The sequence below is a fragment of the Barbus barbus genome (assembly GCF_936440315.1).
Source record: "Barbus barbus genome assembly, chromosome: 6".
Taxonomy (NCBI): Eukaryota; Metazoa; Chordata; class Actinopteri; order Cypriniformes; family Cyprinidae; genus Barbus; species Barbus barbus.
Genome location: NC_136734.1, coordinates 21,017,646 through 21,031,093, shown reverse-complemented (window position 1 = coordinate 21,031,093; position 13,448 = coordinate 21,017,646). Strand labels below are relative to the sequence as shown.

At 39.3% G+C, this 13,448-nt stretch overlaps 1 protein-coding gene across 1 annotated transcript; it reads right to left on the bottom strand.

The window, feature by feature from the left end:
- Positions 1-5,070: 5,070 nt before the first annotated feature.
- Positions 5,071-12,308, bottom strand: LOC306871733 (arrestin domain-containing protein 3-like). The gene is made up of 8 exons (XM_079419856.1): positions 11,789-12,308; positions 9,413-9,494; positions 9,169-9,316; positions 8,949-9,051; positions 8,041-8,297; positions 6,608-6,770; positions 6,229-6,371; positions 5,071-6,127 (listed from the first exon to the last, which is right to left on the bottom strand). Exons 1-8 carry the CDS (start codon positions 12,066-12,068, stop codon positions 6,059-6,061), a joined length of 1,245 nt encoding a protein of 414 aa, XP_079275982.1. The 5' UTR covers positions 12,069-12,308; the 3' UTR covers positions 5,071-6,058.
- Between the last annotated feature and the right edge of the window lie 1,140 nt (positions 12,309-13,448).

Below are 13,448 nucleotides of genomic sequence, written 5' to 3'. Positions count from 1 at the left end.
TCAGACATCTCCTGCTCTTCCTGGGCATAACCCATCAGAGCACTAGCCTAGCCACTGGATCAGATGATGTTAGCGAGATTGTGTCATCATCATCCTGTGGCTCGCCCTCACTCGTGGGCGACGAGCACGAGAAGGAAAGCCCCCTCTCTAACTCATCAGCCAGATCCGCCTGCGAACCCCACGAGTTCATTCTCCTCCGTGCCTCGGCATCAGTGGGTCTTGAACCACGGGAAGCAGACGGCTGTCCCTCCTTCCTCAAAAAGAGAGACAGACGAGAGCGGAGCTTTCTCATAGAAAAAAGCTCACAGTGCACGCAGATTACCCCCTTGAGGACATCGCGTGTATGCTCCTCACCCAAACAAAAGACGCAAAGATCGCGCATGTCATCAGGTGTCAAATAACGAGGACACGGATGCACACATTTCTTAAACGCCTTGCTAGTGCTCGCCATAGTAGAGTAGAAAATCGTTCTTACCAGTGGAATGCATGCTTCAAACAAAACAGTCACTGAAGACGAAGAAGAGAATGACGTATTTTCCCTTTATACTGTGGTCGCGCCGGTAGTGACGTCATAGGCTGTCACCGGCCAACATGTGCTGTTTTTGTATGTATGCTTCAGACACGGGTCACGCTGACGGCGTTCCCCATAGCGACCCCTAGAGGACGCAGTTCGAAGTTCCCTCGAAAGGGAAAGTAAGAATGGAAACTGTAGGTAGTGGATTTTTTTTTAAAATGACAAACTTGATGCTGTCTGTAAATTAATTAATGTTACATTTTAATTTCCTGCACTTCTGAATCTGTGAAAAGAGGCATTAAACACATAATCTGCTTGCATGTGTGCCTTCACTGAAATGATAGAGAAAATAATGCTGCATATCCTGACACTAATTCAAGTAATGACACTGCACTTAACAGTCAGGAACTTGAACCTTTGCCCCCCTATAGTTGAAGTGTAGACAAGCCCAAAGTTATGCAGTCTATCCTGGGAGTCGTAAACTCAGGGACCTCATCTAGCTTGAGAAATCTCATACTATCAGGTTCCCGCCTTCTTATCCACAACCATGTTGCAAAACAAGATGAAGCAACTGGCCTCTGCTTTTCAATAGCTCAGAGAGCTCTCGCAGCTGTTCCTTTCACTGGTTGTGTTTGCTTTGTTGCCATGGTTGTAGATGGGTGTGAATGTTTGGGTTTTTAGGGTAGACTTATATAATGATGGACACATTTAGATTGAAAACTGAGTAGTTTTGTATAAATTGTCTCAGATTTAGCTGTGCATTTTTGCACATTTTAGCACTATTTACATATAAACAAATAAATATCTAAAACATTCTTCCCATCTTGTTTGCTGCCATCTTTTGAGTTCATCTATTAAATTTGTATTTTCAGTTAATATGCATTGCTAGAGAAAATCAGTTTGCCCTATTTTGTACTATTTGTATTATTATAAATAGCAATTGTATGTTATATATTGTATATTTATATATTCATACATACACACACAATATACAAGTGTACAATATATTTTGGTAGACAAAGTAAGAAAACACAGGAAATCTAGTCTGCTCTAGTCAAGCGAATGTTTTTCTGCTCTTGATGAGAACAATGTGAGATGTTCAGTCATCTCTCTAGCACTTAATTATGAAAAATCTGTTCTTACAGAACATCAGGGATGGCATAGGAAAAGTAAAACAGATAGAAAACAGCTGCAGAGATTGAAACTAGATACAGTGAGGATTAATAAAGAATAAACAGAAGATATGAGGAAATTCCGCCGGGGCCTTTTTCACAAACCGGTGTCATAACTGTTTAAATAAAAGACCAAATGGATAATCAGAGCCACATATCTGATATTATGCAGTGCATATATACTGTATATAAAACCCGCAAGATATTAAACATCCTAAAAACATTATATTAAAGTTACAAGCACACGACCATATCCTTCTAGAAGCTTCATCTGAATATTCCTCTTTGAACGTGAGACTTCTGGTAAGGAAGCATGACAGTAGGATTTGCCAGTTATTGGAAAAATCTGAGACCTGTGTAGCATCAGCATGGACTAAATCAGCAGCTGCCATTGCTAGTAATCCCACCTCTCTTTTTGTTGGGGGCCAGGGTCAGCACAGTACAAAGGGCCTGACCTGCAACAGTCAATGGAGTAGGGGCCTAGCAGGACAGAATAAAGTGCTGGGTCAAAGCTGACTCATCATAGATCCTGGAAGCAGCCCTCGACTGCCTGCAGAGAAGACAATACTATTGTAGAGTTATGTAATACACCCGCTAGCTGTGAGGATTTACTCAGGCATTTCACATTTCAGTGCCTCATGTTATCTTGTCCTCATTTTCAGTTGGCGAAACAGCAACCCTCAGGTTAAAAAATAAGATAAGATCTTTTAGCATGATAACCCAAAGCACACAAGCAAATCAACTATACAGTGGCTGACAGGGAGGAATATGAATGTTCTTGAGAAGCCTAATCACTGACCTGAATCCAAATTTAAACTTGAAACTCTCTGAACAACTTACGTCTAAATGTGTGTAAGGTTAGAAATATAATAATTCAATTATATCCTATAATGAGTTAATAATACTTATTTAAAAATAAATTGAAATTAAGTACAGTAATATGCATTATTTTACACAGCTAATTTAATTAGTATTCACTATAGTTAATTTGAATGTATTTATAGAAATTTAGGTTAATAATACATCTTATTTCCCTTTTCCCCCACACTTACATATAGCAAATAAAACCAGACCTGTGGGCTTTAAAGCAACAAAAATTCCACATTAAAAACTTGAGTTTCTTTTGATAAATGTAGATCAAGAGAAACATAGAGAGAGGTGGAGAGACCCCTCGGGCTCTGTCCTGTGCGTGTGAGTCTACATCCAAAAACCCAATCAATAAACATAACACAAGAATGACGCAACTGCTAATGATTATATGTCACAGCTGAGTTGCAAATCAATAATCAGTTTGTGATCAAAAAGAATAATGCAATGAAAGCAATGCAAATACCTATTTAAAAATGGCCATGGATTAATAATATATAATACGCTGAATAGTTTTATTTTATTATGTTTATTTTACTGTATTTCTTTATTTGATTTATTTATTCATTTATTTTTGTAGCATGCATGGCGTACAGTTCCCCAATTTTTTAATATGTTTTGGCCAGTTTTAACATGAACCTCAGTTTATGTGTTCGTTTTTTAAGCAACCCTGCTGGGCAAAGTTTATTACCTCACTTGACCCCAAGGTCACTTCTTGACTTTAGTGCTACCCGATAAGCTGAGGTCAGAAGGTTAGCTCCTCTAAACCAAGCTGGCGTCTTGAAGTCGAACACCTTGAGGTCTCAACCTTATCTAGAAATGATCTGCATCTTAAAGCAACAAGGATGCTAAGTACTAAATGTGAAAACGAAAAAAGAAAGATTCTTCTAGAGGATGGTCTAAATTAGATTTGTATGTGCACACTAAATTAACGTGTTTAGTATATGCATATGGAGAAGTTTCACTTAAAATTGTTTTCATTGACTCCATTTGTGTAACTGCTAGAGCGGCCTGTGGGGGCGCTGTTGTTTGTGAGGGACCAGTATTGAAGTTGTTTTGAATGTGTCCATATTTCAGGTCTTGCTGACTTTTCCAATTCTGAGCAGCAGCCTGTTTGCTTTGACGCACTTTATATCAGCATAGTAAAGACTGATGGAATCATTATAGTGTTGCTTTGTTATAAATAATGCAGAAGTGCAACAGAAGGTATGGTTTTTGGAGGTTTATTTATTTCCAAGGAAGAACTAAGACAAAAGTTAAAACCATTATGAACATACATTTTATTCATTATCTAATGTTCATAATGATCTCTGAAACGAAATCACAATGAAATAAGACAAAATATACCACTGAGACGAAATAAACTCAAGAAATATTGCACTTAATTTCTAAAACATACCATATTTCCACTAAAGGTGTCTTTTGACAAAGTCAAGAGTTTATCTTTAACACTGGACTACATGGAAGGCCAAGCGTTAGACTATAGTGTTGACCAACCACAAAAAGAAGCACTTTTCTCTTTGTGTTTAAGCTTATTCTTTCATTAGTGGCCAATTTTGGTTCAATTTTAAACTATAAAACACAACAGAGAAGCAGATCATTCTCTTCTTCTTATAATCATCTCTTCAGGCCTGAAATGGTTCATCCATTTCTCTGAGGTGTGCTACAGCTATTGATCCCATAATAATCGAGACAAGAGGATCTGTATGGTTGTTTGTCTGAAAAACAAACACTGAATGCCCAACAGTAATAATCAGAACTCATAACTGAAAAAACAAATTCAAAACCCATTCAACTCAAAAGTGGCATGATCAACGCACGCTCTTTAGGACTTTTTGGTTTTCCCTTTTTGTCCTCTTAAAATAAACAGTAATCTCTAGGTTTGAAAGAAAACAGGATGATGATTATTATGGATAACATAAATGATAAAACATGTTAAGATCAGTTCATCAAGGCCACTGTGTTTGCTGCCAAATCATAAACCCCTCCCATTACATATAACAAGCACACTGTGTATGCAGACATGAGTAATTCTATAAATTCAAAGACTACTTTTAACTATCTACATTGGTAATTGTTTAAATTGCTTCTCCAGACCTCAACCAGACATGAGCAGTTTTATTTCAGTAAAAAAAATTGCTTAATGGAGGCCAAGCATGATCAGAGCCTAAACTACTTCTGTAGTTGAATGAGTTTTAAAAACAAATGTACAACTCATTTCAACTGGATTTGGATGTCTCCGGATAGGATCCGGACTCCTTGTTTTGCTTCCCAGCTTGGCTTTTCAAGCATTTGTGTCATCCTTTGGGTCACATCTGGCTTCACCGATCTGAAGAAACATTGTGGCTGCTGGTGCAGCAGGACAAAAAGGGAATGTCAATGAAGGTCTTTGAAAGCTGCCTTGCATCTTTGTGCATATCTCCTCTCTTTATTGAATTTGTTTTTCAAAATGTAATCTGAAAATCCTTCTATAGTCTCCTACCTTGAATTGAAACAGTGCAATCATAATCTACACCATTTTTGTTTTCATCATTTGGCAAGTGAGAAGATCACCTGAGACTGTGTGTTTTTTTCAAGCAGTGCAATCTTAAAGACTGCACTGCTACACACTACAAACAGAAAGGCAACAAACTCTTCAGGCTGCCTGCCTGGACCCCACCCTGTTTTATCTCTCAGCTCCCATCATGCACATGAGCGGCAAGAGCTGGACTGTTGCTCCTTGATCTAACAACATGTGCAACACATTTAACACCAAGGAAACCACGTTAGGCTTAAAGGCATTTTACATTTAGAACTGAAAATTAAGTCCATGTGAACAGGAGAAAATAAAACAGAAGCCACACTTGGGTTACAAGTTGGCGAGGCAACGTCGCAAGAGCATCAAGACAGCATGTTACCAAGAGCAGATTATCGACCGAGGAAACACAATCAATGAACACGACAGACCTTAAAAAACTTGAACAAGATCTGTGCATTAAGCCAGTCCGTTCAGTCTGTTAATCCTCAGAATCTTCTCCGCATTGTTTGTGGCTCATGCAAGAGCCTGCAATCGCTTAGTCTAAACGGCTAAAAACTGAAATAAAGCAATCATTGATTTTAAAACGCAAGCAAGAAAAACGAACTTGTGCAAAAAAATCTAAATCAAAAATCGCATTTCTCTCAGCTGTACTGCGAATGGCTGTGGTCGTAGTGTTTTCTTGCATTTCTCTTCAGAGCTCGGGCAAGGTCTTCGTGTTCTTTGTCAACCTTTACCGAAAATCATGAGAAAAATGACTACTTTGACAAAGCTCTGCAGGCTAAGTCCGACGGGCATGTCCCATCACAGGGGCCAAATATCTGGGTCAGGTAATTTGCCAGTGACTCCTGCGCCCTTACTTCTGCTTTTCCCATAGAGGGTTGTTTTCTCTCGGTGGTGACGGCAAAGTGACCAATGGCTGTCATCTGGAGATAAACAAAAGTGAAAGCTCCCAAAGCCCAATCGCTTTGGACTCATGCCATGCATTTCTCAGCGTGACGGGCAGGTGTCGAGTCTGTGCTCCGCAGTTGATGTGGCTTGATCTGGATGTGGATCAATCTGATGGAGAGGGGAAGAGAGAAACAGCTGCCGTGAGTGGAATGCATTTAAACATGGCTTAAAGCTTCACACCTTCCACCAAAACTAAATCAAATGCTTACCTCGGAGTAGGGTGGAGGGGGTCGGAAGCGGAACTCCTGGATATAAGCGAATAGCGGGCCATCAAAGTTCTCCCGCCCTGATGGCACTTCCAGACAGCTCTGCCTCTGTTCTTCTGTGACCACCTCTGCATAGGCTGGAGGAGCTGCATACAGCGAAAGCAAATGTTAATACCGTTACCATGCCAAACACATGATTTCATCTTTGCACACAATGTGATCTACATGTCCTCTTTTGGTGTCTTATTCAAAGAAATGTCAAGCAACAAGTATGTGTAATCTAAAAAAGTCAGATTCAAATCACATGACCTCCTTCTTCATATATTGCAAACATCCCTTAAAACAAGTGGTACTAATTGACAACCTAGGACACGTTCCTTACCTTCAGGCCTCTCAGGGAGGGCCAAGCCTAACCAGCTCATGGTCATGCTGCATTGGCTGCTCACAGAAGATGTACGGCTACCGAAGGGATGGAGAGGGATGGTGCCAATCACCAGGGGCAGGTTTAAAGACAGGTTCATGGCTCCTGGGATGTCTACATACACCTGATAATAAAAAATATTGGGATATAAAATTAATCATTTCACAAACAGTGCACCTTTGTAAAAAACATTACAGCATTTCCAGACCCAAATGCTCGTTCAGATCCCCAAAGCAAACAAACGGTTCTAATATGTGTCCACAGTGTGCCGTCCTAACCTTTACCTCAATGCCAAAATCTCAGTTGGCCAGGTAGTAATTAATCTGTTCTTAACCATTAAAATATTTGTGTCCAGGATGCTGCAAGCTTAAAGACTGTAGTGTATACTCTGATTTTCAGAGTGCTAGACATGAATAGTGCTTATAAACAGCTATTGAAATAGTATTATCACTTATAACAGAGTAGAGATTTGGACCATGAAACAGTATTTAATAGGTCACAATTTATTAAGTGGATTCATTTATTTGAGAATACAAGGAGCCTGCTTGAAACAAGTAGGGATAACCCATTCACTGTGCCACTGTGAATATTTTCAATCACACAAAAAGGCAATAAAATAACATTATTTATGTAATCACACTCACAGCATATCAACAACGTTTCCTTAGAGCTAAGTCAATTCAAATAGTAAACTTAGATCCTGGGTCCTGACTATTACACAGTAACAGATTAGTTTGAGGGGATAATAAAAGTAAAAAAGTAAAGTCGTGACGTATTGTCAAGTATGGTGACCCTTACTCGAAATTGGTGCTCTGCGTTTAACCCATCCAAGTGCACACACACAGCAGTGAGTAGTGAACAAATGCACACACACACACACACACACACACCGTGAACACACACCCGGAGCAGTGGGCAGCCATGCTGCAGCGCCCGGGGAGCAGTTGGGGGTTCGGTGCCTTGCTCAAGGGCACCTCAGTCGTGGTATTGAGGGTGGAGAGAGCGCTGTACATTCACTCCCCCCACCTACAATCCCTGCCGGCTGGGGACTCGAACCCGCCAGGCCACGACTTCTCCCAGATCAATAATAAGCCATTAACACTCAATGGCCTGAATTTCATCAGATATTTTAGGCTGATCTTCTTATCAGTATGTGCTGGAGAGACATAATCTTATTATCATTCATAGTGCTGCATGTGTGGAAGTACAAGAGGGGCTGTCAAGGAAATGATCCTTCAGCTGCTTGAAATCAACATTGAAAACACTCAAATAACTGAATTATTTGCATTTTTAAGCTACTGAGATGACCAGCACTTGTAGAGATGATCGGTAAGCTTATGTGCACCCCATAAGACTTCAAAAATCAATACAAACTATAAAAGCACATGACTTACCATGAGTGAGTATTCCACTCTAATGATACTGCAGTCAAGGATGGAGGGTGATACAGGGGGAATCTTCAGCATCTTTCCATTCCATGTCTCCGTCTTGCCAGAAGAAAGCGATTCCCCTCGGATGTTGGCCACCAACTGCTTGATCTCCTTCATCTTTCCTTTGGCAAAGAAGGTCTGTGTTTGGTAAATGGCGGCCTTTGGCACAACCATACGCGAGGAGCAGTTTTCAATTTCAGCAAAGATTTGAATGGACTCCCCTGTGTGAAGACATTATATATTGTTAATGGTACAAAATAGTATCAAGGGGTATTATGTAGGGCTGCAACAACTAACTTGATTAAAATGATAATAATAGATAATTAAACCAAATCTGAACTATATTTGATTATCGCCAGTCACGGCACTTTACAGTAGAGAAAAATGCATTTCTATGAGCAAAACACATCTGGAAAACAGAAAAGTGGAAAAGTGTACAACCCAAGCTGTCCAAAAAATGAGAATGCATAATTTTAAAGGGATTTTTTTCTCAGTTTATTCACTTTCGTGTTGTTTCAAACCTGTATGAATTTATTTCTTCTGTTAAACACAAAAGAAGATAATTTGTTCAACAGAAGAAAGAAACTCATGTAGGTTTGGAACAAGTTGAGGGTGAGTAAATGATGACAGAATTTTCATTTCTGGGTGAACTATGCTCTTAAGAGCTTCAATCAAGTTTATAGTTTAATGTGGCTTTCCCTGTCAAACTTTTTTTCCATCTGATTAATCAAAAAAAAGAAAGAAAATAAAATAAAAAAAAATCAACAGATTCATCGATTATCAAAACAATCATTAGTTGCAGCCCTAGTATAACGCAAAAGTACAGTAGGGTCCAAATGTATAATGAAAATGCTAGCTGACAGAAGATTTACCTGGAGTATAACCCTTCCGTTCAATTTTGGCACTTAATGAGATTGGACCTGAGGTGCAAAACCAGCAGCATAATGTCTTTTCTTTAGTTCCTGCCTGAGGAGACTGTGCAAAGTAGAATAACAACACTTTAAAATGCAAGAAACCGTGACTGGTCATTTTTCAACACTGCATTGATGAATCAGTGATAAATCAAGGGATACGAATGATGCAAACACTCACCAGCAGGAGAGGAGTGTTGATGTCAATGTGTTCAAAGACAGTGAACTCTTTCTTGGTCTTCATGGGCAGAAGCCATGGCCTGTGCAGCTCAGCCTTCACCCAATAGCGCACACTGCCATGCTTTCCTTCGAACGAGGTAGCCAGAGGTCTGCATGTCCGTGACACAGAGAACAACTGAATAAGAATTACAATATACATTTCAAGTGAATAATTTTATTTGGGGCCATATCTGACCGACACTCACGTTTGTGGAAGCTCAAAGCTGAATGCATACTCATGTCTTCCTGAATGAATAGTGGTGAGTGCCTCCTCAGAGTTATCATCATCTGAAACAGAAGAGAATAATATTCCAAATATACCTTACCTGCCAAAGCATTGATCATCTTCTTGTTTATTACATTATCTAATTTATTCAAACACATACACTTCTGCTAAATTCATAAATGTAAACATTTTGATAAAACAACAGTTGATTGATTCTCATACACCCCAGCAAATTATGATATGCATCGATATTATGTTGTACCCATGAATTATGAGTGTTTCATCACAAGTATAATGATTGCACTTTATGCACAGGTGTATTCAGTTTCAGTATTCATTCTGAATGAGAGAGAGAACTACTCGTAAGATCCACTGCAGTTCACATGAAACCCAAGGTAAATGTGAAACGAAATTCCAATGTTAAATAATTTGTTTGTGTAACACTAAAAAACACCGGCGGCTTTCGTTTTGCCAGCTAAGCACTCAGCTTAGCGGAGCCATGGTAAACAAGCACGGAGCTGTCAATCAAGGGCAGACTCCAGCGAGAGAAGACCGGCCTAAACCGGAGCAGGCTGCTTCCCAGTGCCGGCGCGCTCGTTACCTATTCAGTGTGCTGCAGCCTCCCATTGAATCTAGTCAATCTACGCGTGGACCTCAAGAGTATTCTCCCATTCAGCAAAACACGTGAGAGAAATATGCCAAAAAACACACACCAGAAAATAAAACGACAGAAAACCGACCAGTTTCAATAACAAATCGACTTTTATTGTAACAATCACTCATACAGAAGCAGCAAAGACGATTAGATATGACATGGATTAGATTTTTACATGAGAATGAATTTCTTTGAAATTACAACACACATGCAACTAACAAGGTCATAACATGCACTATTTGATTTGATTTGTATACAAAGAGTTTCAACATTAGGCAAATATTGACTAGATTGCCTGTACTAGAAGCCAAAAACTTCTCCCAAAAAAAAAAAAAAAAAAAAAGCGAATATGTAAAAGTTATACAATTTGGATGTATTAATGTCACGTTTAACACTGGGTTAAGCAACCTTTCACACTTGAAAATTTTAACCCTTTTTTAACGCTAACGATGCGGTGGTATAACTTTACAGCAGTTGTTTGGCAACAGACGACCAATGAACTGCCTCGGTTGCTTTGCTCATTAAATATTCATGAGCTCCGTGCAGTTGCAGAAACTGTGGAACTCGCTGCTCGAGAAAATTAAAAATGTCAAACTAACTGCGTTAACTGGACTGAAAATGTACAGTTGTTTTTTTGCGTTAAAAAGTGACTTAAACTGTCAGAGCGGACAAACCAATTATATAAACTTCTATGGAAGGACCAGCAGTTATCAAAACAGCTCTTGAGAAGTTTTCACCATAAATATGCAAAAGAGAGTTTATAAATGTACAGTGCGAAACGAGATAACCCACGAATATATTTACTCAGAATTTTAGAAAGGCCGTGACTTAACAATTTCAAGTGTGAAGAGTCCAATAGTCTATGCAAAAAAACAAACAAACAAAACAAAAACAAAGAGGTTGTCAGTCAGCCTCAACAACTTAATATTGAATGCATTTAAATTCAGCTGAAATATGTGCATAGGTTGCATATTACAGCCATGATGCAAAGTTGCAGCTGTTTTTCTGACTTTCCGCAAAAGCATGATGTCATAGAAGACACATTGACCCCTCCACCAATCAGAGACAAGAACGGCTAGACACTGCATCAAAACAGGATTGAACCGCTTCGAACAATGGGTGGAAACTTAAGACATTATGCCGAAAGATCTGTCATTACTGCTTTTAATACGTGATCTTATATATAATTCATGGATGTAGTTTTTCCGAAATAAATATACAGATTGAACACCGAAACGAATCTTGATTTTAATAAGGCTGTAGCATGAGATGAGCAAACTGTGTGGTCACCTTCATTCAAGCTACTTCACTGACACCTGAAAGAATCCTGAAGTATAGTCAGAATAGAAAAAATGTGCCAAATATCACGCATTTAGGTGATTTAAACGTGGTAGTGAAAATGCGGCATCCATGTTTATTGCCAATTCATTATTTCTAATGAATGATGAGTCGGTCATGTAATGCTCCTTGTGTATGGTGTATTTGTGGGTTTGATTAAGCCAATCGATTTGAACAAATTAGTACATCAATACAATTGAACAAAAATTAAAAGAAAGATCCACAGGTCCATTGGTCAACAAGTACTGTGCAGCATCCAAAGTATGTCATGTCATCCTGGACCACTGAGCATCCCACCAGTACATTCAACTGCCCTTTTCTCAACAAATCTACACTGAGAGCATGTTTGATCTGTATGCTTACCTCTTTCATGGCCAATAAGGATGTCTCTATGATTCAGATATTCCACTTCTTCTGTGTAATTTTGAGTGTAGGCAGTGTTGGATCCAGCATTTCGTGATTCTGTCCAACGGACTTTTGCGAATCCTTTTGCATGTATTTTAAGTGACTTCACGCGAATCTCCCCGGTGACTTCAATAATAACTCTTCCTGAGACGGAGTCCCCGCTGGAGAAAACAGGGACATTGCTGTCATTCAGACAGTCGTAGCTTACGATGAAGCTCTTCACCTTTCCTAGCACCATGGTGACAAGAAAATAAAATGTACAAAGTTCTGTAGACAAAACAAAATCACAAGGCAGTCTATGAAAATAATCTCTTATGAAAAAAGCGAGAGTTAGCACTGTGTAGTGTCATTGAGATGCGAGAGCTGAATAACAGCAAGAGATGCTGTTATCGCGTCTCGGCGAAGGCTTGATGGTCTGCAATGAAAGACAGCGAAATTTCGCCACCAGCTCACTTTAAGCGCTGCTCTTGTGAAAAACAAGTTAGTGCGCATGCGCGCGGCTGCTACCCGGCCCCCTTCTTCCGCTTTTTGTGCAGTTCTTTGACCGGGACTCAGGAGAGAAATAACAGAGAACAGCTGAGCAGTGTATTAAAAGAATACGTGGAAGTCTAGACATTTTTTTCACACGTTTACGTCGAGCCCCACATTAATATTTGAACAGTTTGGTTATACAGTAACATGTTATAGATTGTTAAGTGAATTTGGGCTCTGCTTACTCAGTGGGTAGGCTATATACCTATTATGCACAACAGGATCAAAATATAGCTTTATTGCTAACATATCAGCTCTCAAACAATACAATTGATTTTAGTCAAACTATTGTTTTACCGTTTGCATCTGAATGCATCATTGCTCATGGCATGCTGCCATATTACATTTTGATTAAGATGGTGATTTGATGCCAATTGGTACCAGTTTTTATATCATAACATGGGCTATGTCACTTGCACTGAGTATTTGTAGGAACCTTCTTTTCAGTATTTTTTCTCCCCAGATATTATACCAACTCACTCAGTATCCTCCCCCCACATTTTTGCATTTCTATATTCTTAGTTTCTATATTTCATAATTACTGTTTAAATGGGTTTGTGTTAAACGTTATGTAAATTATATTTTCCATAGTATATGCCGCTTCAGTAGCACCTTTGATGGCACAAGGATCAGTATTAGGCTATAGAGGATTTTTGTCATTTTACTTGCACATTTATCTGGATCTACTCTACAGTACTGGTTCAGTTATGAAAACTAATGCGCCACCCAGCGGCTGCACAAACTCTTCTTTAGTCGCGCGCGTGTAAACGAGTTTCGCTGGTTTCTGCTGCCCTCTAGGGGTTTGTTGGAGAACACACAGTAATTTAAAACTTTCCTTTGTGTGCAGTGGAGTTGAAGGTGGAGATATTTGTTCAAATTCTTATTTGAATGTACCTAAAGTGAAACAGACACATCACTCATTGACACAGCACAAGTTTGGCTGGTAAAGGAGACTAATAAGGCACTTTAGGAGAGGATTCTTTAGTGCTTTGGATCATAAACCGGTGCAGATGGAAACCAGGCTGGATGGTATGTGGATTTGGATAGACCCTGGGCAGCACTGTAGGGTCATAAAGTCCTGCAGGTG